This window comes from Centropristis striata, chromosome 6 (assembly GCF_030273125.1).
Source record: "Centropristis striata isolate RG_2023a ecotype Rhode Island chromosome 6, C.striata_1.0, whole genome shotgun sequence".
Taxonomy (NCBI): Eukaryota; Metazoa; Chordata; class Actinopteri; order Perciformes; family Serranidae; genus Centropristis; species Centropristis striata.
The window spans coordinates 14,303,094-14,328,157 of record NC_081522.1 but is presented as its reverse complement, the minus strand read 5'-3'; the positions used below and the strand labels follow the sequence as shown (position 1 = coordinate 14,328,157).

The following is a 25,064-nucleotide window of genomic DNA, read 5'->3' as shown; positions in this document are numbered from 1 at the left end:
CCTGTAGAGAACAAGCGGTGCTTGGAAGTAATCACACCGGAGAGGGAGCACATCCGTAAATTGACACCAGTGTCCCTGTGAGAGAGCTGGAGGATCAGATCAGATCCCGTCTGTCCTCGAAAAAGAAGACTCTGACCTCCTGACTGCGAGTGCAAAAACACATTTTACAATAGAGTAATTAATAAAAGGCCTCTAAAATATGAATACTTAATTGTTGATGCCATTTCATCAAAAATATTATGTGGACAGTGGAAATAAATGTTAATATTTTTCCAATTCAGATGGGAAGTAAACCTGTTTAAGGCTATCTCTAATAATACTTTTCTTTTTCAATCAATATGCTTGTTGCGTTCCAATTTATTTATTCAATAAAATATTTAAAAATAATGAAAAAGTGACTTTACAATGCATTCCCCCACAGTTGAATTGTTGCAACAGCTTACTTTGTCAACAACCATGAACACCCAAAGATACTTAATTTATAATGCATAGTAACTAAATAAAAAGTAGACCTAATCTGAACCATGGCAGTCTTTGTTGAATCATAATGCTGAAATTCTAACTCATTTTCTATTGCTTAATCAATTGTTTAATCTTTCAACCTTTTTTAAGTGTTAAAAATGACCATGCAAAGAAAATGAACTTAAAAAAGTGCTGCACACAAACTGGAAACTATGAGGAAGAGACACAACAGTCAAGAATAACACACAATCAAGCTGTAGCTATTGTTTATTATATCTTTCTGTCAGGGCAGACCAAGCAGTAAGCCTTCCAAAAGACAAAATCCTCACAGCCCGGTTTTTAAATTAGCCCCCTAGTTCAGTTTCTGCCCCACTCTTCAGGTGCTGTTGACTGACAATGAACAGTGCTCACATCTTCTTCTGCCGTACCTTTACCTTTTCTTTAACAGCCTGAATCTGATGAGCCATATTTGCACACGTTCACACATGTACTTTTTTTTTTACAGTAAAATTAAGACTAATACTTAACTGTTTATTACTCGAGTGTGTCCAGAAGCTAATTACTGTCATTTCAAGCTGCTTTATAACGCACATATTCCAGTTAAGTAATTGGTTGCTTTCATCCTTTTGAGAACAATACAGAAGTCACAAGCACAACACTGGAAAAATAAAAAAAAATAAAAAGTACAAAGTCAATATTTTCAAAGTAAAGGTGAACAGTCCTGTACCCTGGGGGCTATAGAGGAGCTCCATCTTTAGATTGAGAGAGAAGCTCCGAGTTCGACAGCTATTCCAGGCTAACGTCTTATTACTCACCTATCCACAGTGCTGCTACATACGTACTTTGGGACACAGGCACTCTAACATTCAGACATATCTATGCACACAACCATCACAGCTCCAGGAATTGATCAGTAGGCCCATGAGGAGTGTTAGATGGACATAGCATACGACATGACGGGGAGAGGACAGAGGGTAGTGCAAGGTGAATGGTGTAGCCCTTGACGGGTGAAATTCTGCACTTAACACTTGGATGCACTTATTTTCCTACCCAAAACGCTGTGAAAACACATGCACAGTTCAAAGCCGTGGGTTGAAAGGGTTCAGGGGCGGGGGTTGTGGCACACAATTCATCTATTAAAACCACATCCCCATCAGCTGGAGAAGCCCCATCTGCTCAGGTAGCTGCCACAGCAAAAAGCCCGGACACAAAGAAAAAGCCAGCAAAGACGCTCCCACAGTTAGTGCTCTCTTTGACACGCTTATTCTCATACACACACTCTATACACATACACACAGTCACACCTGAAACACAAATGGCTGAAGTTACAAAAGTCTGAAATACAGATGAACTGTAATAATCATATTTTCATCTACGCATTTGCTTCAACTGCGACTTCCTTTTCTCCATTGTCAACTTCCATGTCATCATCGCCGTTCTCCTTGCTTTCACTCTTCCTTTTGTCTGCTTCTTTCTGTTCATGAGGTAAGAAAAACACACACAAACCAAATTAGCCTTTTTTGGTGGTCTTTTTCAACCTAAACGCATGCTCATTCCACCCTCTTGTGGCTGTTTTGGAAAACATTACCTTTGAATCCCTCTCTGCAAATTTCTGGAACATGTTGGCGTAGATGCGTTTGTCCTTCTCACGCTGCTCCTTGATGCGTTTCTGACAAAGACCCACCTGGCAGAATACAATAAAGGAGAGGTCAGACTATCAACTTGGGCTTTGATAGCAGAACACACAAAAATAAGTTTGCCTTTTTAAAATCACCTAATATCTTTAATAACTAAGACACTTTGTATTTGTATGTCAGCTTAATAAGGAAAATGTGACCTAAAAGAATAAAGCTTCATTACACCAAGTATGATTGACAGTAAATTGACAGTAAATTTAATGCCTCACTTATTGAGGTATATGTTGTGTGTGCTTTTCACGCCTAACAAGACTTAAAATTTCCTTTTTGCTTTTCATTCAGGTTAATCGAATTCTTAGTCAACTGAATCAGTTTTCACATTTCTTTGTGATGAATGCAGCACCAACAATTTGTTTGCCAAATGAGCTCATGCCAGATACAAGAAAAAACATAAAGCTAGATCTCACAGCAAAATTTGTCTTTAATTTATATAAGAAAAGGGGCACATTAATTAATCTCTATGAACCTTTTTTTTAATGATTATTTCTCAAAATGTCATCATCATGGCAAAATATGACAAAATAGGCCCAAGGCTGAGATTAATGTGGCATCATACCTGACTCTTGGCAGCCTTGTTGGCAGGATAAAGTTGAACAACCTGCTGGAAGTCATCTCGTGCCTTGTCAAACTCCTTCATACCAAACAGTGCCTCTCCCCTTCGGAACAAAGCCTTCTCATTAGATGCATCCAATTCCAGGGCCTATAATTATGAACAGAGTACAGTGAATTTAGGGATAAGATGGCACATTTTACAAAGACATCACACTGGTGTGTCTGATAACAGCACTAGGAGCAGACAGTCGAGTGAGACAGAACAACTCATTCTTCCTGCAGCATTAAACAGCCTCTCCACATAGATTCAGACAGAGCAAAATCCCGAACTAAAGCATCAGGGGTGTTTTAAGCTAAAGATATGCAGCCCGATGCAGTTGTAGAGGGTGCAGGATTTTAGCATGAGTAGAGTACTTGGGTAGACACGCCCCCTTTATGTCAGCCATACTAGTGAGTGTCTCTCTAAAGCATTGACACAGGCAGTGGCAGATTGGAAACTGGAGCATCTAATGCTTGTTGACTGTATGCATCATTTACGTTGTTGGTCTTAGTCGATATGTGGCAATGTTGGAATAAAAAAAATGTTAGATTTGTTATGTTCCTTATGTTCTTAGCCAGAATTTTGTCACAGAAAACAACAGTTGAAACTATACCCACATAAAAAGTATTAACTCTAACAAGTCTCCAACCTTCTAAATACTAAATGAGTTGTTGTCCAGTTGTTGTCAAATAAGTGAAAATACCTTGTCACAGTTCTCCAGTGCTTGGTTTGGCTCCTGCAGTTTAAGGAAGCACATGGCCAAGTTCAGATAGGCCGCCAGCCGCAATGCTTTTGCGCACTTCTCATCCTCCTCTGATAAACCAGACTCATGTTCGAGCCACGACACAATCCTTTTGTACTGCACTGAGGCTTGCTTGTATTTTCCCTCCTGACGCATAATAAATCAGAGCATTAGAAAACATGAAGTTTTCAAATCTTAAAAATTCTCTTTATAGCTACTTGTTTTATTAATGCATCACAACACACCTTAAAATACTGTGTTCCCTTCTCTTTGACAATGCCGCTCTGCTGTAGCTTCTCTACCGTGTTCATCTCCCATGATTCCTTAGCCTAATGAAAACGAAGGCACACATTATTTGCCTTTTGAGGGGAAAACTTCACTGTGCACAACTGACATGCAATAAGCCAACTAGAACCAAGTTGTGTTCACAACTTGGCAAGATCTGTTTACCTTCTCAAAGGCAGTCAGCTTGATTTTGTACTGCAGTGTTGCTCCGCCAGGAATGTTATACTTCTCACTGCCTGCATTCCCAAAGCCATATCTACAAATCAAAGACATTATTGTTATTTATTTAATGTGTGGTATAAATACTGTATTATCCATTGCAGTTTGACTTAAAACAGTGTGGAAGTGCAATGCACTACTTTCTCAAGTACATTAGATGACTGTGTAGCTAAAACTCTTTAATTTGTTGTCATATCACCGGGTAGAACTCTCCTAGCTAATCGTGTTTGCTAATTTTTTGTTTTGTTATCCACATGTCTTAACACTGGCCCATTAAATTAAATACAATTTAACACAGTTTAGCTTGGAACAGTTTAGCTTGAAAGATGTAGATAGGACATGAATAATCTGATAAAAGAAAAACAAACAATGAAAAACACTGATAACTGGATCAGGAACAAGAATTTGTCTTACTAGATGTGATCATACTTAGGCTTAATATTGAAGAGTGCCTCCTCTCCCTGCTCCATAGCCATTATAGCTTTTTCCACTCCAACTGGAAAGCCCAGACCCTGTCCATCTCCAATCTCAAACTTCAGTTCTCTCTCGTCAAAGACTCGTCCCTCATAGGTACCCTGCACAGTTACTGAAAGAAGATGAAACGTGCTAGGGTTAGCTTTTGGTATAAATCAGACGTATCAGATTCAGCCACAAACTTGTTAGTATGCAGTAGATTGACAGCTGTGGGGAGTGGCAGCTGAGAATAAGTGATGCAATTTACAAATCCAAATCTAAATCTCATCGGTTTGCTTTGTTAAGGATGCCTGTAAATTCTAAGTGGAAGGGAGCTCCCCATTTGTTTTGAACTTTGTTTTAGAATTTAACAAAATAGCATTTTTCTGACACAAATGTCTGCATTTAGGTTTCATACCTTTAAACCTAGAAATACTGAATGGTGGCTGTGAAAGTTTGTAAAAACAGCAGTTAATAGCAACTTGATTCACAATACACTTCAGTGGGTGCCAACTTTCATGGTGAGGAAAGAATCAAAAGTCCTCAAATAATCCACTTATCTATACTTATGTTATAATTCTATTGTATGCCAAAGTGTGACTTTATGCATAACCTCAATCCTCACATACATGTATTGTTTTGCCGAAACCAACAAAGCAGTAGGGCTGGTATCTGCATGTTGCTACATGTACGGCAGAGATGGATGGAGAGGTTGAAACATGAACCAGGAAGTCCAGTTTGAAGGCACTTCCGCAGTTTGTGCTAATTTGAGTAAGTTTGCTGTAAAAATTGGTCTTCAATCTTTGTGCTTGTGAGGCGAACAGTAGAAGTGGCACAATTCTACACTGTGCACGCTGCAAGGCGTTACCTGCAAACCTTTTGAATCTATTGTAATTGGCACAAATTCAGGATGACTCCAGCCTCTGCTCTCCATAAAGGATGAAACAAACATACACCCACCTTTCACACCTACAGTGTTGAGTGTTTGACAGTCAAAAGACTGTATATCATTTGAGTATCAAATGTCAGGTAAGTTTTAAATTTTTATATTTGCATGCATTTCTATATCAGCCTGCCGTAGCCGATCTACCTCAATTTTTTTTATCAAACCAATTCCTGCAAGTTCATTTGCAAGTTAAAAAAATCCAATCCATGATAAGAAGAAATATAAATCTTGATGTAAAGTCATCCTCAGATATTTATGGAGTTGTAGTCTGATGCTTGGTTGAAGCTTAAAAAAGAAAGTAGACCAGCATTACTATCGTTATAAAAAATAATTATCATCAACATGTTACATAAGTACAAGGACTCTACCTAAAATTGCTCTCAGCTAAAAATAAGGACTGACTCAGCTTTTCAAGGATGGGGATGCATCAGACTTAATATTCATTTTACAAAATAAAATTATACTAAGTATAAAAAATCACATTCCTTTATAAGCCAGTACATTTCTTCAATGTAAGAAAAGAAATAGCCTTGTCTGGCTGTATTACCGTCAACAGAAGCTCCTTCATTAGGCTTTGAATATCCCTGCCCTTTAGTAATAATGCGATGAATGATTCCTCCATCCTCATCTTCAGTTACATCCTCGCCTTTAAATTCAAATAGTTCCACCTACAAGTGAGCAGACTTGTAAATAATTATCTTAACACACATATAAGACATACATTATTTCAACAGCAGAATACAATTGATGAGCAAAGTAACCTGATATCACTGGTGCTTACTTCAAAAACAAGAGTGGCATTGGGGGGTATCTTGGGTGGACTGCCTGCAGTTCCATAAGCATACTCTGGCTTACAGATGAGCTGGCACAACTCCCCTGTTTTCATTGTGGCTACGCCGATGTCCCATGCCTTTATTACTTGACCTAAACACAAAAGATACTAATTAACAACACTGGCTGTGCAACTATGACAGATGCATGTTCAGGTCCATGTTAGATATGAAACCAACCTTTGCCCAACTCAAAGGAAAACTTTTCTCCTCGGTCTCGGCTTGAGTCAAAATGAGTACCATCCAGAAGTGTGCCCACATAATGCACAAACACTTTGTCACCAGTCATAGGCAGCTCTGTGCCTGTGCCTTCCCTTTTCACCAGCTGCAAAACGAACAGCAGGAGAAATTATTATTTCAAAACAACAGTAGGGATTTTAAAAAAGTTATCTGAGCAACAGGCAAGCAAAGCCAGCTCCACACGTTTGTTTCCTGTATATCCACCCTGCTGGTAGTTTGGTACTTTGCAGCATTAGCGGTAAAGCTGATTAATCCCTGTGAATGAACGTGAGCTGTGTAAACCCTGGTATATGTGTGTGTCTGTGTATGCGTTTGTGAGAATAATAGGTGTCCCTATTGTAATTAATAGCCTTTGCAATAAGTATCTCTCCATGGTTCCAGAGCTTTCTAGAAATGTTGACGGTTGAAATGGCGTATTATTAATGTTGTTGACAACCTGGCAAGAGTGTTAGCGACTGGTAAGCTATGAAATATGGGATGGGAAACAACATTAATAGCGTTACAGTGTTGTCAACATTACAGTTCGCATAAGCTGTTGTTATTGACAGTGCACGCGATAGCCTAGCTAAGGTTAGCCTAGCCGAATGAGTCAACAACAAGCAGCCAGCTAACCACTCAGCTAGCTGTACTGGCTCATGAACTGTACCAAAACACTACAACTCACCTTTAAGACACCCCCGTCTTTCTTTGGCGTAATGTCCTCCCCCTCCATTGGGATGGTGTGTTGTCCTTCACTTGTCTGCTCCTCTGCAGTCATTGTCATGAAGCAGATTTCACCCCCTTACTCTTCTGACCTGCACCACAAACAAGCACTGGCTAATAGTAGTGGTGGCTAAGGCTAACTATTTCTCACACCATGCACAGTGCAGCATGGAACAAACGGACTAACGTAAAAGCTAGCAAGCTAACTAACGTTAGTTTAATCTCTTCGCTGGCGTATAAAATGTACGTTACAGCTAATGCTGATACCGCGCTAACGTTATAGTTGTGCACCAGCCACACTTGTACCCTAGCGGAATATGAGCTTTCGCTTAGATTATTTCAAGTCCACGTTGTCTTCCGTCTGGCGTCTGACAAGTGCTTAAAGAAGGGCAGAGAATTTTCCAGACATTCAAGGAACCAGGGGGTGAACCCGCGTCGGTGGCGTTCCCTTTGTGTTACAGGCATATCCCGGAAAGGCGGGACATTTACAAGAGCAACGACAATGCATTATTCTTACATACAGTATAACTCCGGGTAGATAATTAATAGTGCACTTGGTGAATACACCCTGTAATACCCAAACAAACCATGCTTAACTGACGGAAATATACCATATGTGTATAAGCCCCGTCCACGCAAGCGCTCCATTTGGGTGAAAACAAGTACGCCTTGGGTTATCTCGCTCCTGATTGGTCAGATTCAGTCCCCACTGCTTTCTCTTGGCGCGGTTGTTGAATAGCCGGGGAGTCAAACATAGTAATAACACGAATTAAAGTCACCTTTTTAAAGGATATCTGCGGTAAGTAGCAGCTAAATAGCAACTATCTATGTACAGATTACAATCGGCAGTGGGTAAGACTTCGGCTAATAAGGGCACAGTTAACGTTAATAAGTTAGCTAAGAAATCGAGAGAACGAGCGATAAAGTTTTCGTTTCAAGACAACAGCTCGAAGTGACAACCTTTAAAATCAAATAGACGCTTGACTGTAGATAAATAGGATCTTCCTGTATGAAATGCGTTACGCAGTTGTGCTAAATTAAGGTAATATAGTAGAATGAGGCAACTTAATCAGGGGTTTGACGTCTTGTCTGGGTGCTTCATGATAGACACAACATCACTGACTTATCAGGAGTTAAGGCTTGTAGCTAATACAAGCAAGTCTAAACACATTGTCAGTTGATTAATGGGCTCCTTTTATGATAACAATATCTGAACGGAACATTTTGTCTAGTTAACCATTATGTCTTTTTTCAGGGAGGTTCACCAGCATGGAAAATGGCAGGGCCCAATTTCCATTTCCCTACCAGCCTTATAACATCCAGGAGCAGTTTATGCAGGCCCTGTACAGTGCACTTGACCAGGGCAAAGTTGGAATATTTGAAAGTCCAACTGGAACGGTGTGTGTTTATGCATATAAGAGTTCACACAGAAGCCATGACATTTTTTTTTGATAATTTTGTGTTTTCAACATGTATGTCCTTAAACCCAGGGCAAGTCTCTGAGTCTGATATGTGGAGCACTGGCTTGGCTCACAGACTATGAGGAGAAGAGGAGACTGGATGCAGCCGATCTGCTGCGTGAAGGAGAAGCATCGATTTCTACTGCTCAGTCCTCCACTGCCAGCTCCTCAGCAGAGCCGGACTGGATCACTGATTTTGTTCAAAAAAAAGCAGAGCATGATTTGGTGTCAAAGTTAAAGGTCAGTGTGTTACAGAAGTGACCCTGGCATAGATTGCTGGGAATATCGAACTCTTACATGCTCAGCTTGTGAATATTATGCCATGTTATTTGTGTGTCAGGAGGAAGAAATAAAAAGAAAGAAGAGGGAAGAACGATTAGAGATGGTCAGAAACAACGTTCAGCTAAAGTATGCAATGAAAAGAAAAGTAAGTGATCTTGCACAATGGCATCAGAAATTTCCCCAAATATTACATTCACTGCGAGTCAAATCTCTACAACAGAGTATATGAATTCCTTTGTGTCTGTAGACCTATGAAGATGAAGAGGCATTCAAATTGCTCCAGCTCAGTAAAGAGGAACAAACGGAAACACAAGGAGATCAAGAAGACGAGGAGCTCATCATCGCAGAATATGAGAGCGACGATGAGTCAAAAACCAGGAGCAGGTGAGGGCAGCCACTCATTGGTTATCAATCAAATCAAATGTTACATTACAGTGACAGACAATGACAGCAGGTTGTGTTTGCTCTCGTGCTCAGATTCTATGGTGCTGAGGATGACTCAGACGACGAACTGGTTGAAGAACATGTTACTAAGGTGTTTATGAGAGACATTTCACATTGTAACTTTAAGGACTGATGTAAAAACATAAGAATGAGTGTCACACATTACACACATGAAGTGAGGCTGTACGTGTACACATGCGTATTTCAGATTTACTACTGCAGTCGCACCCACTCCCAGCTGGCCCAGTTTGTCCATGAGGTTCAAAAGAGCCCTTTCGGCAAGGACATCAGCCTGGTTACACTGGGCTCACGGCAGGTATGTGCATACATGCACTTCTCAAACACTCAGCACTCAGGAAATAAACAAACGAGGGATTTGAAGGAAAATATACCGTATACTGTAAATCAAAAATATACTTTATACAGACACTCTCTCTGTCTCTCTGTCAGTGATTATTTTTAGTTGGGGCAGAAGACAGGAGTCTGACAGGATTGGTTCTCTAGTGCCTGCCTGAGGTCACTAACCTTTTCCAACACAGCACATACAACAAGCCTAACCCCGAAAAGAGAAATGCCACACATCTTTAATGTGAAACCATGCATGTGTCATGTAATATGACTCACCACATAAATCATTTTTGGCATTGATTTATAGCTCCTAAAAAAAGACCAAGGTCAGAGTTCAAAGCTCTTACCAGAACACATGTGTGAGTCATGTTGACTGCAAGACACAAGAAATGAAGGCCATAAATCTCATCCATTGATATTTATATAGTTAAGTGACATCATTTTGTGAGTATGTTGTTGTCTGCCACAGGCTCCTAGAATGATCTAGAGCAGTCATGTCTAGAAGTAGGCTGTTTATAATAAAACAAACTCCAGAATTTGTCAAGTTATTTATACCTTTATTACACAAATTTATGTATAAGATAATAACAAAAACATGTTAAATACAGGGTGTTACAAAATGATACATTATATCTACATTTTTATCCATTCCATGCAAAGTTTGGCATTTAACAGCAACTGTTACTTATATTTGTATTGTATGATTGTTAACCATGACAGCTGACTGTATTTGCCCAGTAAACATAAAACTGTGCACTTTCCAGAATCTGTGTGTCAACGAGGAAGTGCTTCGTCTGGGCAGCATCCAGCGCATTAACGATCGCTGCATGGAGATGCAGAAAAACAAACATGGTAAGAACCTCACACACGCTAGCTCCAGAACTACTGATACGACAGAAGAACATTTTCAGATAACTTGAAGCTCATAAGAGATTTGTCATTTCTTTTTCTATTTATTTAAACTTAATATGAGCAAGGAAAACTCATTAACATTACATTTTTCATAAGTGTCCAGGTCCACGATAGGTAGCCATAACAATAAGTTACAGACAACACAAAACATGCCACAAATCAGAATTAAACAAATAGAATCCTAAAAAATATTTCCATGCAAAAGGATGCTGATTAACCCAAGAGCTGTCTTGTGTTTTGTAGAGAAGCCGCATCACGAAGAAGGTGTAAAACGTAAGCGAGGCCCAGCAAAGAGTGTGTGTCCCTATAATAAAGCTTCAGCCCTGCAGCAGATGAGGGACAACATTCTGGGGACAGTCCACGATATAGAGCAGATGCTGAAGCTGGGCAAAGAGACGCATTCATGCCCATACTACGCCACACGCCTCGCCGTTCCCCCTGCACAGGTGAGTCTTTCCTCTTTGTACTCAGGTCATCCATTCCTACGTCTCATTATCTTTTAAAGTATTTTTTTAGGTTTTAGAGTTAATCTGTCTGGTCTATGTTTATTATGTCTGCATAGTTGGTGGTGTTGCCCTATCAGATGCTGCTTCATGAAGCAACAAGGAAGGCAGCAGGGATCCAGCTGAAGGGGCAGGTCAGATAGTTTTTGATTCTATCATAGATTCTTCTGTTCAGAAATGGTCAACATTGTCATGGAAATCTAAAAATGGAAAATGAAATTTTTTTTTTTTACACAACAGCAATTTGTGCAATTTTTTTATTCAACCAAAATGTAAACAATATGGTTGTGTACTTTCATTAGTGGAATTGATTGGTGATATTTCAGATAGCAAAAACGTTTTTTAATAATATTTTAATTAAAACAATTTTTTTGTTACAGGTGGTGATCATAGATGAAGCTCACAATCTTAGTGACACACTCTCCTGTATACACAGTGCGGAGCTCAATGGAGCACAGGTAAACACAACATACACATCATCTACAAAATGTAAAGGGATTTTTTGAACTGGGGTTTTAGGAAATATTTATAGTCAGTGTATTCCGTTCAGTAGATGGCAATCTTCATACTGCAGTTTGGTACTGACACAAAACTTATTTTTGGCCCACAAAAAAAAAAAAAAAAAAAAAAGGTGGCCCTTATCCACAGCAGTACATTGCTTAGCTTCTGTGTCAGTACTCCTGCCTGCTTCTCCAAACTGGGGGCATGCCAACTGCCATCTACTGTAGTTAATACACTGACTATGCATAAGTACCTCAACCCAGCCCACTTCAAAATATCCAAACTATCCACTTAAATGACTCCCTGCAATATACTAAATTATGAGTCCTCCACAGCTCTGCCGTGCTCACTCACAGCTCACTCAGTATGCTGACCGCTATAAGTAAGTACATGCACTTATTCATAAATTCATTATTGTATCCCCCTCCTGACTCTTCATGTTTATGTTTCTCTGACATCAGGAGCAGACTGAAGGCCAAGAACCTGATGTACATCAAACAGATTCTGTTTGTGATTGAGGGGCTTGTCCGGGGGCTGGGAGGTGAGTGTGTTTGGGCTAAAAAAACTTTTGATTATTAATTATTTCCACTCGGAAACAAGGGCAGGAGCAGAAAGTGCTAGACATTTCCTATTATGATGTAAATGTTATTCCTGTAGGTAAGGTGGGGCAGAATCCACAGAGCCAGAGTACACAAACAGGTTAGTAAATAAAACACACACAGTAATAAACATCTAAGAAGAAATAGCCCGTCACTCATGATTTCTTTATCTTTTAGGAACTGAAATGCTGACCATAAACAACTTCCTCTTCAAGGCTCAGATTGACAATATCAACTTGTTTAAGGTAGGTGACTTTGTCATAATGCTGTTAAAAATCATAATCATGGTTTCCAAACGCTAACCAATGATTCTTTGTCATTCTCACTTTAGTTACAGAGATACTTTGAGAAGAGCATGGTCAGCAGAAAAGTGAGTGCTTAAAATATTTATGTCCCATACAAACACTAATGATGCACAGTAAAATCAAATTAATCCCAATCGTATTTCCTCTCTGCAGCTCGGTGGTTTTGTGGAGAAGTATGAAGGATCAGGTGTGAGCGTGCAGACTCAGAGCAGCTCCAACAAGGAGAACAGACGCACAGAGGGCTTAAACCGCTACCTTCAGACGCTGCAGAGCAACCAGAGCACTGGACCAGGTCAGAGGGTGGATTTTTATGACGGCCACATATTAAAAACATATTTTGATGATGAACATCTTCATCACAAACATGTAGCATTACTATAGCAACACAAAATCATATTAAAAGACATGTGATCCTATTCAGCAATGAAAAAAGCTTAATTTTCAAAAGCGTTTTACTGTCAAAGAACCTTATGTTGAAATTCACTTCCCTCTGAATATGTAGACATTTTACAACTTTACACAGATTTAGTACTTTTACAGACAGTGCCAATAATATCACTGCTACCATAAAAATATCCTACCTTTCCATGTTTATTATTTTGTCTTTCTATACCTTACTCGTGCCCCTCATGTCCAGCCATTTTTCACACTCTGGCTTTTTGCAGTAAACACAGAACAACGTAGAATCATTATGATTTATCTAATCCACCGGCTCCCATGTGTGCAGTTTCTTCAGCAGACCAGCAGGGGTCAGAGGCAGAGAAAGCGCTGTCTGCATCTCCTATGATGCAGGTGGAGGGTTTCTTCATGGCTCTCACCAACAGCAACACTGATGGCAGGGTGGTGGTGTACAAACAAGGTACCATTTCAAAAACAAAAACTGCAAATATAGGACAGTAATGAAATCGAAGTGTTTTAAAATACCCCCTCTGTTTTATGTCCAGGTACTTTGTCAGAGAGCAGTGTCAAGTTCCTGCTGTTGAATCCTGCAGTCCACTTCGCTCAGGTGCTGAAACAGTGCAGAGCAGTCATCATCGCAGGAGGAACCATGCAGCCTGTAAGCTATTTTAAATCCACTAAAAATAAACTAAGCCTTTGCTGTGTAAGTTTTATCATTCTGAGAGATGTGATATGTAGGTTTCAGACTTCAAACAAGAGCTACTGTTTTCTGCCGGAGTGGGAGAGGAGCGCATCACTGAGTTTTCCTGTGGTGAGTGGCCCATTTTTATAACGCCAAACTACTTTGTGGAGTTTTTGTTTTTGTGCTTTTATAATGCACTCTCTCTCAGTGATGTGTTTATCAATATTTCTGTGCAGGGATTTTTGATGAATAACATAATGCTTGATAAAAACTCAAATAACAGCCGGTTTTTATTATAGGAGCTAATTTTCTGTTGGGTTTTGCACACAGATTTATAATCTTGTCATGACCATTTGTATGAAGGTCACAGATTATACCAGAACTGAACAAGAAGAGATGATAAAAATGATCCCATATTCTGAACTGAATCTTGAACAACTAACAATTAAGGATCAGCTGAAGGTTACATTTGCTGCCTATCATCATGCAGGTTGTACTCCTGCTTATTTAACTAGTGAGATTGTTGTATCATAAGCCACCTGGACAACATTGCCTCACACATGTACACACAAGAAAAAACTATTAAATGCACAAAAAAACCTTTACCATTCTTCATATGGTATTTAGCAGAAAAGAAAAAGAGAAAAATTGACTAATCTGTCAGGTGAATTAGGACAGGCAATTGCTTTGCAATTGCTATTTTTATCTGAAAGGATCTCTTCAGTGTGTTTTTTTTATATTAATATAAACATTGCTTTCAAAGTATAGAGCAATCAATGTGTTTTCTGTATGTGGAATATGTAATAGCTCTTAAAGATCTAGATGTTAGACATATTGCAAAAATAATTGAAATTGATCTTAATCCCTTTAAACAACCTTATGTTTCTTGTAGTTGGTTGGCATAGAAACTTTTTCAAAATCCCACTAATAAAATCTTGTATAACAAGAAAGTTTAAGTTATGTTACATACTGCAGAAATGTTATGTTCTGTCAGGACTGTATTGTATATGTATAAATGATTATATATTTGCGTTGTTACATTTAAATCAATAGATGCATATCTTTATGTCCGGTAACTTTGTCTCTAGGTCACGTTATTCCTCCCGAGAACATTCTTCCCCTTGTCTTGTGCAGTGGTCCATCCGGTCAGGAACTGGATTTTACTTTCCAAAACAGAGACTCACCACGCATGGTAACAGACAAGCACAACCTGTTTTATTGACTTCCTGATGACTGTTTTTTCTTTTTGTTGAATATACCTGCATTGTTTACACAAGCTCTACTGCAATTGTGTACCTGTCGACAGATGGACGAGATGGGGCGCATTCTCTCCAACATCTGTAACATTGTCCCAGGCGGGGTTGTGTGCTTCTTCCCTTCTTATGAGTACTCAAAGCGGATCATTTCTCACTGGGAGGCCAGCGGTGCGCTGACCCGTCTGGCTAACAAGAAGAAGGTGGGTACATTACTCTAGAATGCCACCTTGATAAAAGGGTGGCATAACATTTTGAAAGGAATCATTCTTAAAGTGAATTTTCCCAACAGTCTCTAAGCTATCAAAATTACTTTCTCAGATCTTCCAGGAGCCAAAGAAAGCCAGCCAGGTTGAGCAGGTGCTGAACGAGTTCTCCCGGTGTATCCAGGTAAAACTGTCCCCACTAAAACATCAGCCCTCATCACCAAAATTGATAATACGTTCATTGTGATTGCCTCTATGATACTATTTGCATATCTCTGCATCCTTTGGATAGAGGTGTGCTGTGGATGCCATTGGACTCACAGGAGCGCTGCTGTTCTCTGTGGTCGGAGGAAAGATGAGCGAGGGCATCAATTTCTCAGATGACCTGGGCAGGTGTGTGTAATTTAGGAGCACATTGGCAGCACTGCAGCAGGCATGTGAAGCATAACCTTCTGAATGCTTTTTTGTGTTCATGTGATGGCAGATGTGTGGTGATGGTGGGAATGCCATATCCTAACATCAAATCCCCAGAGCTGCAGGAAAAGATGTCCTACCTGGACAAACACCTGGTGAGACTCTAAACTGTCCTATTGGTCTTTATATTATCCACAAACCTGGCAAAACAAGTGTTACAGGAGCACTGAGATGAAGCAATCTCATCACATTTTCTTTTTTTTTAGCCTCATGGCGGAGGGAGGAGCCCTGGACAAGCACTAGTAGAAAACCTCTGCATGAAGGCTGTCAATCAGTCCATAGGTAACAATGCTAGTCAGATAAATATAATAAAAATAATTGATTCCACAGTTGTTGAGGTCAGTATTCATGTGTATTTGATTCCATCTGCCCAAAGGAAGGGCTATCCGTCATCGTGGCGACTATTCCTCGATTGTGCTGTGCGACAGACGTTACGGTCGACCCGCTACGCTCTCGAAACTTCCCGACTGGATCAAAGTTCGCACCAGCACACACACAACTTTTGGCCCTGCTTTTGCTGCCTTACGGAAGGTGAGAAGCAAGTGCACTCATGTAGCCACACTCAAACCACTGTATCATGACCAAAACATCTTCTCATGTCTTCTGTATATTCTTCTTTTCTAGTTCTTCCTGGAGAAGAAGCAGAAGCAGGTGTAGTGTCGCTTACACTTGGCTCATCTGACATTTACAAGACAGAGGTCAGGAAGAACTTCAGGGAAACCTATTTAACAACCAAGTGTTCCAATAAATGCTAATAAATGCTATAAGATAATTAGAAAGCCTCTGTTATAAGTTCCTTTTCAGAAAATTGCTGAGGCCCTTTTTTATTTTTCATTTTTGAACAATTTGAGGCTGTTAGATCTCTTTGTGCTCCTGGGTAGAGTTCAAGGGTCAACGAGGCAGGCGTTTTTTGTTTGCCTTTTTGTGCTTTGGCTTAATAACATCTCTGATTTAGAAAAGTGAAGCAGAGAATAATGAATACAAGTATATGATGAAACATTGCAGACAATGGCCAAAGCAGAATTTATCAGATTGTCTCAGGTTTATCAGTCTTCGGACTGTGTGTTGTACAGCCAACGGAGTGTTGGCTGTATTTGAATTCAGTATGATGAGATGGATTACTGAAGCAGCTACTACACAGATATCAAGCACAGCACAGGCTCAGGAATCCATGTGACTGATTTACCCAGGAAGAACATATTAAATATTTAAAGAATTTAATGCTACGTGCTATGTGATGCAGAAAGCACTTTGATTTAATGGGAAGATGTTGGTGAAATGCTTCTATGATTTCAGTGAGTGTTCTAAGAATATTTGTTTAATTTTATGAAACTATGTTTTACAATGAATATAATTATCAATAAATTGTTTTGTTATTGGATGTTTTGTTTAGCTGGTTAGACAAACCAATACACTTACAATGAAGCCAACTATTGGCCATTTTACAATGAAAGTTTCTGTTAGCAAGAAAACACATCACGCTTTCTAATATTTTTTTAAATGATCAGAGAAAAATGTAAGTCCTTTGTACTAAAACTTAATCAAGACTATCAAATGCTTTCATTATCAGTGCTTTAAGTGTTCATTGTCCATCATGTTATGCCTCCCAGTCATCATCGTCTGTTGTTGCATGTGGGGCAGGAAGTGGTGGGATGACGTCTGACATCCTGGCAAATGCACCGCCGGTGCCAGCAGGAGCATCACTGGACTCCCCAGCTACTGGACCTTTACCAGATATGCCTTCAAAAAAAACAGGACATTATTTATTGTACACAGCTCCAACCACCTGCATCATTATTTTCACACTCAAACATAAAAGAGATCCTCACCTTTCCTTCGCATGGCGAGTTTATTGAAGAGATCAGACATAAAGTCTCCACCACTTGTTGCGGCTCCCACTGCTGTGAGACCAAGACAGACAGTTACTAAATAATCATGCAATCAGTAATTTTTTTAATTAGTAATTGGAGCAGTGAAACTGTTTCACTCTTTCCCCAGCGCTGTGCCTCAAAGTGGAGCACATAATTACAAGAAGTCTTGTTATCTCGTTAGTTGGTATAAGCAGCTCTCTTTAAATATGAAATGTTAGGTCATGACCTGGCCAGCTAGCCAGAAATGAAAGCAAAGTTATGGTGTCTGATATTAGGTCAGACAATTTAAAATACGACTGTTATCAAGTCAACCTTTTAATGAGGTTGCCATTTATGAAGCGAGGGTCACAAAGCCATGGACTGTGATAATAACCATATGTTACAGCATATACAAATGCTCACACCCTGACAGGGACACTCATGGTTGAATGCCAACTAAGGATTGGTCACGATGTGCTTTGATTGCATGACTTTCTCATCATTGTTAAAGCTGCATCGTGTAGCTGTTAAAACATGAGCAGAACCACATCCCCACTTAAACAATCTGACACCTTGCTCTTGCTCCTTCTGTTTCTTCTTCTCCATCTTGCGCTCTTTAACGTTGCGTAACTTGGCTTTTCCAATGCCTCCAGCGTTGCGGATGGACTCCAGGAGATTGGCACGGCCATCTGAGGGCTCGACCACCTTAGTGGGAGCACCAGACACAGGGCCTGCAGACAGAGGAGACAGTCAGGGGTGGCAGGGTAATTTTGGTTTAAGCTCATTAATGGCAATTAGGAGATGTAATTTAAGAGAGTGAATATGGTTTCTTGCTGTGTTTATGTGTAAGGGAGAAGCAAATTTTCACCACTTTAATGACAATGTCAAACTTGATCATATTCCATCAAGTCTGTAGTGTGTAGCTGATATAAGATTTGAGTTGCACGCATCATACAAACCTGAGCTTTGCACTTGAGAGGCGTCTGTGGCGATGCCAATAGGAGGAGGGGGTGGAGGAGGTGGAGGGGGGGGAGCTCCTGCAGGAATGGCGGGAGTAAACACAGGCTCAGGAGGAGGAGGAGGAGGGGGAGGTGGTGGAGGAGGTGGAGCATCAGGCTGGAGAACAGATGCTGAAAGAGAGAGAGGAAAAGTCCAGATCAGCTTCCAAACGCAGTATCATCCTAAACCACGATGAGATGGAGAAAGGTGTGTGTGTGTGTGTGTGTGTGTGTGTGTGTGTGTACCATGTGTGTTGCTCTCCTCAGTGAAGGAAGGCAGATCAGGGATGTTGTGTGTGGGTCCTGATGGGGCAAATCCAGGCCCGAGGTCAGCGCTGTAGGACAGGTCATCTGCGATGCCTGGCAGGTCAGGCAGGTAGGATGGCACATCTATTTCGGGCACCTGGCCCAGATCTGGCACATAGAAATAAGACTCTGCCGTCTGTTGCAAAAAATAAAATATAAGGTTAGAGATTACATTATCCAATAAAGGGTTTTTTTTTTTTTTTTACCAATCCCACACATAAAATGTTTGATTAAGGCACCTGTCTCTCCAGCTGCTCTCTCTTGGTGATGGACAACGGTGCATCAAACGGCTTCGCTGCTTTCTCCGTTTCTAGTGTTGTGTGTGTTTTTGTCACTGCTCCCGCGAGAGGATCAAGGAACACATACTTCTTATATCTTTAAAAGCAGACAAATCCAAAGACATGAAGAAACGAGTTCAATCTAATCCATGTCTACAGTTATGCATCTTTGTCTATGAGTTTGTGTGCGTGTATGGACTCACAGATTCTCTGTAGTATTAAAGAGCAACAGGGAACTGACAGATGAGATGTTGCGTGGCAGACTGCCCAACCCCTCCTCTGTCTCATCCTCCGACTTCTTTTTCTTGCTCACACATACTGGGAAATACATCAACTTCTCCTGAAAGGAAGACATACAGGCACAGAGTGAAAGGCAGATCTGTAAAATGTCAACTAAATTTTGAATAACGCTCATCACAAATGCCACCAAAGTGCTCCTGCACGCAGATGCACGAGCGCACGCACACTACAATACCGAATTATATGGTTGGGGACATTGCTTCTGGGGGATATTGAATAATGCATTTCTGCACCAGAGAAAATTGCCAGCAGTGTTTTCATTTCTCCCCATTCTCCCTCTCTGACAAATACCCATAGATACACACACACACACACACACACACACACACACACACACACACAAAAAACCAACACATTTGCAAGCCCAAGCAGACGCAGCAGAAAATATGCTGTTTTTTGTAAAGTTTCCCTAAGATGGTAATGGAAAACCTGTGGTGTTCACTATAAATAATACAGGAACCTGTGTTGAGCCGTGCGCACACACACACACTTAAGAAAACACTATCTCATTGCACTTTTCAACACGTTGAGGTTGTTGTCAACTTCTTTTACCTCATTATCAACTTTGGAGCAATAAAATGAGAAGTATCTTTAGACTTTTAAATAAAGCATCCTGGCCTCATGGATATTCTATAGCAAAGCAATGCCATGGAGCCCATTACGGCCAATGTAACACAAGTGGATGTTGGTTATTCAACTCAGAGGTGTGAAAAATTGAGACCGACACGGATGAAAGCTTATCTGGACGTGTTGAGTAACAATTTTGTTTTGTTCTGTTTTATAAAGATGCTGCTAATAATGAGAAAGCAGCTGTTCATGCAAGAAAATGATGAGTTAGCCCAGCCTGGCTCTTAATAAGGATGGTATTCTCTAGGCACCTCACAATTCGATTCCAATTTACATTTGGAGGGCTACGATGCTATTATAAGCAATTATTTATGCATCAAAAGTTTGAAAAGTAGCGACATTTGTCAAAAATGCAATGTATAGTCCAGTACGCCAAGGGGTTCTGCTTGGATTGTAACCATCTGCAGCTATTCAGGCTCATCATCCACACCAAAACTCAAGAAGCAATGACATGCGTTTACATTTGTTAAATTTCTTCATCCAATTGGTTCAGCTGTATGAAACATACATCCTGGTTTTACAAAATTGTAACAGGTGATCATGTCAAGTATTCGCTTATCAATTAATGATTCTTTGCCATCTTTCAGGAGAGAACTACAGTATATTAAGATTCAAGATTTCCTGCCCACCCATTCTATCAAAGCATACACACCAGTTCAGTTAAGTCTGGGCCATGTTAGGTACAGCAAATAAACCCAGATGCCCTTCCCTGCCTCCCTGAGGGCCCCTGAGGTGGTTCTGTATCAGACAGGATATATTATACCTCCTCAGGAGACATCAGATTCTCCCATCACCTCAGCTGGCTCCTTTCCAACATGCAGGAGAAGCACTTCCACTTCTCCTTCTGGATATCTGAGATTTTAACACTGCCCCTAAGGATGAACCCAGGCATCCTTCTATCAGTAAATTTCATTCTTTCATTCTTACTCAGAGCTCAGGATCATAGGTAAGGGTTTGGATGTAGATTCTGTGTTTTGCCTTCAGGCCTCTGTGCTTCAGGCCCAGTTAATACTTCACACCTACCACTGTGGCATCCACAGTGACAGTGCACATTGGAAACAGTACATATGGACTGGCAGAATGAAGTGATGGCCCTAATTTACTTTTTAAAAAATGGAAGTGTGGAGAGTATATTCTTATTACTCCTGGGAAAAATGCCAGAGGTACGGAAAAGAAGACCATGGGTTTTGGAGGGACAAGGTGGACTCTGTCCTGGTCATGGGATAGAGGACAAGCTCCCAACTCTTAAATAAATAAATACTGATAGGGTCATGGCAGTTTGCTCCTACAGTCGACATAAATATGGAGGAGTCGAGACTTCAGCTCCAAGCCTGCTTGTCCTCATATGACTAGAGTGAGAGCTGTGTCATAATTCTCAGCAGTAAGATAAAAGCCATGTAAATGGAAATTAATCAAGCCGCTATTTATCCCTGTTTTGAACCCGCAGTTTTAGCAGTGTCAGCTGTATAAAGTGGCCCCACGATATCAGGCTAGCACACACTTTCTTCTCTTTTATATAAGTTGTAGAACTATGGCTTCTGGGCTTCAAGACTTTAGTTGGAGAACACTTTGTGAAACCGTGGCTCTCTTAACAATTCCCATTTTTTGCTGTTGCATTAATTCCTTGTGCAATCAGCATTTTCATGTGTTTATCTCACCTGCAAGGCCTTCTCATCAAATGGTCGAAGTTTATTCTGTATCCTGTGTCGTGGGCGAGGTTGTGAGGAGGGGTCTGTTGCCTCAGTAAAGATAGATGAGTAATCCTGAAGTCGATCTGGGGCCGGGTACTTGGCACTGGAGAAAACCTGTACAAACAGAAAAGAGCTGATTCAACTGCCAGGCACAGTACTAAATAAATTATTGCTTTCTCAGATCTTGTCACCTCGTTGTGTCTCCATTGTGCAACACAGATTCAATATATAAAGCTGCCTATCAGAGTGGAGGTGCTGTGTTACCTTGGTGGCCTTCTTACTGCCTTTGATCTTGTCGACACGGGCCTGAGCTAGTCTGATCCGGTCAGTAACGCTCTGCAAGTGGCGGCGGTTCTTCTCTACACTGTCAGACACCCTTGAAGCAACACACACACATACCAAAATGAATATGGACATTCACACATCCACACACAGATGCCTGGAACCATATTACACAATCCAATATAGAGGTGTTGGTAGCTTGAGACACCCTAATCCACATCCCTCTTATAGACACTGCAGGATGCTGAGTTCCTCCACATTTTTTAATTATTTCATATCAGTCATTTAATTTATAACGCATCATCTTTCAAAAGGTTATACTAGCAAAACAATTCTGCTAATAAATGTCACACTTTTCATGTAGTCACAGGAGACAGGTTCTGTTATTTTCAGGGTGCCAGACAGGGCCATCTGCTTGAAAACAGGTGCTGTGGCATAAAATGTGTCTTACAATATGGGTCCAACTGTGCAATTCATTAAATATGACATTAATTTGATGTCCATTAATACTTAGAAAAGATGCTGTAGTTGAAAAGTTTTTGTTAACCAGCCCAATTTGTCATTCCTTGGTAGTGTCAACACTCACATCAACTTCATTAACATCACTTTTGACTTTATTTAACTGCAAAATGAATGAATTAATCTAAAAAGAATAATTAACAGATTAACCAGTAATGAATAGAGGAAAGGAAAAATAGATGAATAGGGAAAAAAAGATGTTAAAATAGTTACAACTCTACCTTTCATTTCATTATTAATTAATCCCTAAATAATTCATTTATTTTGAGATTTAGGCCTACAACCCCATTCAAAAAAATGGTATACTGTGTAAAACTTAAATGAAAAAAAATGCATTCAATTCAGAATTATGTATAATGTATGTAAATATATTTACCAAAAAAAAAAGTTTGCCAGTTTGAGCATGAGATATCTTGGCTTTTTACTGTATTAAACCAAATGTAGGTCAGACAGGATGTGCCAATCACTGCTTTCTGTGATATAATATATCTCTATATATACACACACACACGATAACAGTTTTCACAACTGTCCTTTTTTTGGAATCTTTTGACCAAAGGCACAGAGAAATGCAAGCTAAACTATTTAATATTTGTGAAGATGTAAACAATAACAACATGTTACAACTTGAAAATAACGGCTTGCCTTCTGAAAATATCTGTAGAAATGGTCTCCAAGTAGAGCAATGCATCTGCTATCTGATGGACAGCCTCCTCTCTCCTCAGGTCTGGCTGGATGAGAGGCACTGAGTACACCTGGCCCTCCAGGCAGTGCTTCTGGGTCATCCTAAGACAGCAACACATAACAAGTTTATAATAAAAAACAAGGCTGTGAGTTTCACGGTCAAACTCTGATCTTGACCCTGGTATATTATTCCAACAAATCAAACTAAGTTGTTGTTGTCTAAGTCACTCTGGATAAGACCAGTAGCTTAACACCTAATGTCATTGCCTGCTGCATCCTGTTTGCAGCTGAATGGAGATCAGATCTGCCCTCTGCTTTTTTTCAGTTTTTAGTGACTTCTAACTAGATCTAACTCTACAAAACTCATATTGTATTTAACCTTCATTTACCCAGGCAAGTCATTAAGAACAGATTCATACTGCAATGGTGGTCTGGCATGTCATAGCAGTATTTAAAGCCAGTATTGTTAAGTAAGTCACACGTCTCGACCTCATCTGATTCTCACGTGATAATGCTGGAATACAAGAAACCCACCAACGTGATGGGAAGTGAATTTTTTTCTCTTTGAATGTGGAGGCTAAACTGGCTGTAGCTATACAAGTCATATTAACAACTGACAGCTAATAACCCTAAACTAAGGGTGGTTCAGGACCAAATATATTCAAAATAAGTTAAATTTATCCAACTTAACTGTGAATGTAGTATAACTAGTTTGGTCTAGTTAGTCTGGCTGTCAAAGAAAAGTCTGTCAATGCTAAAGACAGAATCGAACCGCAAGCTTAAACCGAACATGCACATTTCATTATATATCTAAATAAACAGTCTAGTGGCGTAAATATGTTAGTCTTACCTGACCATGGGTGTTGTTTACTTGTTAACGCTAACAGAATATATGAGAAGCAGCGAGGCTGTCTGTGCTAGCGTCAAAGCTACTGATTAGCAAAACAACGGTTCTGTATTTCCGCATCCCTTGGTCATGTGATCACGCCGAATTTATAGTGTTGCCTTCAAGTTCTTCAGGAATCTCTGAAAAAATGGTTGGCTCTTGGTCTTGAACGTACCGGAACGACTTGAATGTTCTAAATGGGTCTCAAACTCGGGGCCCCACGATATTTTGTGGCCCCCACCTTGATGTGGAAGTTTAATGTGAGTTTTATATGAATGGCACTTTACCGTGTTGTGTGTGGAAGGTCCCATTAATTCCTTTTTTTTGTAATTTTGTGACTTTTTTTGGTAAATTTGTCTTTTTTTTGGTAATTTTGTGTATTTTTGGGTCATTTTGTGTATTTTTGGGTCATATTGTGTCTTTTTAAAAATAATTTTGTGTCTTTTTTGGTAATTTTGTGTCTTTTTTTTGGTCATTTTGTGTCTATTTGGGTCATTTTGTGTCTTTTTTTAAATAATTGTGTCTTTTTGGGTGATTCTGTGTATTTTTGGGCCATTTTCTGTCTTTCTTTGTCACTTTGTATCTTTTTTTTTTTAGTAATTTTGTGTCTTTTTATGGTCGTTTTGATACTGCCTCCAGCGGCCCCCAGGTAATTTGAGTTTGAGACCCCTGATCTAAACTATAGCCTAATAGTTAGAGTTGCCCTACTATCCTTACATTACAGCCTAAAAGTTTTATGTCATTTGTCATTGATTGACAACTTAGTACCTGCTGTAAAAGATATGATCTTAATGATTTAAGTTCAGTCTCAATTCATAATTGCTCTTGAAAATGTATCATACATAGTTGGCTTTTAATATCTTTTTTCTACTTAGCCTACAGATAGTAAAAAATAAAGGCAAATCAAACAGCTGAACAGTCTGTTAACTTCAGACAATTACATTACTTTACTTAATTATGGTATTAAAACCAGGGAAAGATATCAATATATTAGCCAGTCTTAGGCTGATAAATTCTAAAATAATATGGGAGCCCTAATCTATATGCCTATTTTTCCCCCACATTTTCCACATTGCATCTTGACATTTATGTGCAGTACACCAGGTA

The 25,064-nt window shown here is 39.8% G+C and overlaps 3 protein-coding genes across 4 annotated transcripts; 1 reads left to right on the top strand and 2 right to left on the bottom strand.

The window, feature by feature from the left end:
- Window positions 1-711: 711 nt before the first annotated feature.
- Window positions 712-7,637, bottom strand: fkbp4 (FKBP prolyl isomerase 4). Its single transcript, XM_059335870.1, has 11 exons — window positions 7,131-7,637; window positions 6,407-6,551; window positions 6,178-6,320; window positions 5,944-6,064; window positions 4,427-4,583; window positions 3,944-4,034; window positions 3,739-3,822; window positions 3,455-3,640; window positions 2,716-2,859; window positions 2,051-2,146; window positions 712-1,936 (listed from the first exon to the last, which is right to left on the bottom strand). The coding sequence occupies exons 1-11, from the start codon at window positions 7,227-7,229 to the stop codon at window positions 1,835-1,837; spliced, it is 1,368 nt and encodes a 455-aa protein (XP_059191853.1). The 5' UTR covers window positions 7,230-7,637; the 3' UTR covers window positions 712-1,834.
- A 237-nt stretch (window positions 7,638-7,874) lies between these two features.
- Window positions 7,875-16,308, top strand: ddx11 (DEAD/H (Asp-Glu-Ala-Asp/His) box helicase 11). Of its 2 annotated transcripts, none has more exons than XM_059335881.1 (28): window positions 7,875-7,967; window positions 8,424-8,566; window positions 8,659-8,868; window positions 8,969-9,055; window positions 9,158-9,294; window positions 9,388-9,445; window positions 9,563-9,670; window positions 10,467-10,554; window positions 10,858-11,060; window positions 11,177-11,251; window positions 11,498-11,575; window positions 11,954-12,000; window positions 12,080-12,159; window positions 12,276-12,317; window positions 12,395-12,462; window positions 12,549-12,587; window positions 12,676-12,814; window positions 13,250-13,381; window positions 13,467-13,579; window positions 13,660-13,732; window positions 14,692-14,795; window positions 14,910-15,059; window positions 15,178-15,246; window positions 15,355-15,455; window positions 15,547-15,631; window positions 15,743-15,818; window positions 15,913-16,067; window positions 16,161-16,308. In XM_059335881.1, the coding sequence occupies exons 2-28, from the start codon at window positions 8,438-8,440 to the stop codon at window positions 16,191-16,193; spliced, it is 2,679 nt and encodes an 892-aa protein (XP_059191864.1). In that variant the 5' UTR covers window positions 7,875-7,967; window positions 8,424-8,437; the 3' UTR covers window positions 16,194-16,308. The 2 variants fall into 2 exon arrangements, with proteins under 2 accessions (XP_059191864.1, XP_059191863.1); XM_059335880.1 differs by lacking the exon at window positions 7,875-7,967 and adding an exon at window positions 7,990-8,210.
- Window positions 16,309-16,835: 527 nt separating this feature from the next.
- On the bottom strand, window positions 16,836-24,176 carry wash1 (WAS protein family homolog 1). Its single transcript, XM_059335883.1, has 11 exons — window positions 23,922-24,176; window positions 23,033-23,173; window positions 21,851-21,962; window positions 21,554-21,700; window positions 19,172-19,308; window positions 18,930-19,065; window positions 18,631-18,826; window positions 18,346-18,516; window positions 17,959-18,117; window positions 17,366-17,437; window positions 16,836-17,276 (listed from the first exon to the last, which is right to left on the bottom strand). Exons 1-11 carry the CDS (start codon window positions 23,927-23,929, stop codon window positions 17,134-17,136), a joined length of 1,422 nt encoding a protein of 473 aa, XP_059191866.1. The 5' UTR covers window positions 23,930-24,176; the 3' UTR covers window positions 16,836-17,133.
- Window positions 24,177-25,064: the final 888 nt, after the last annotated feature.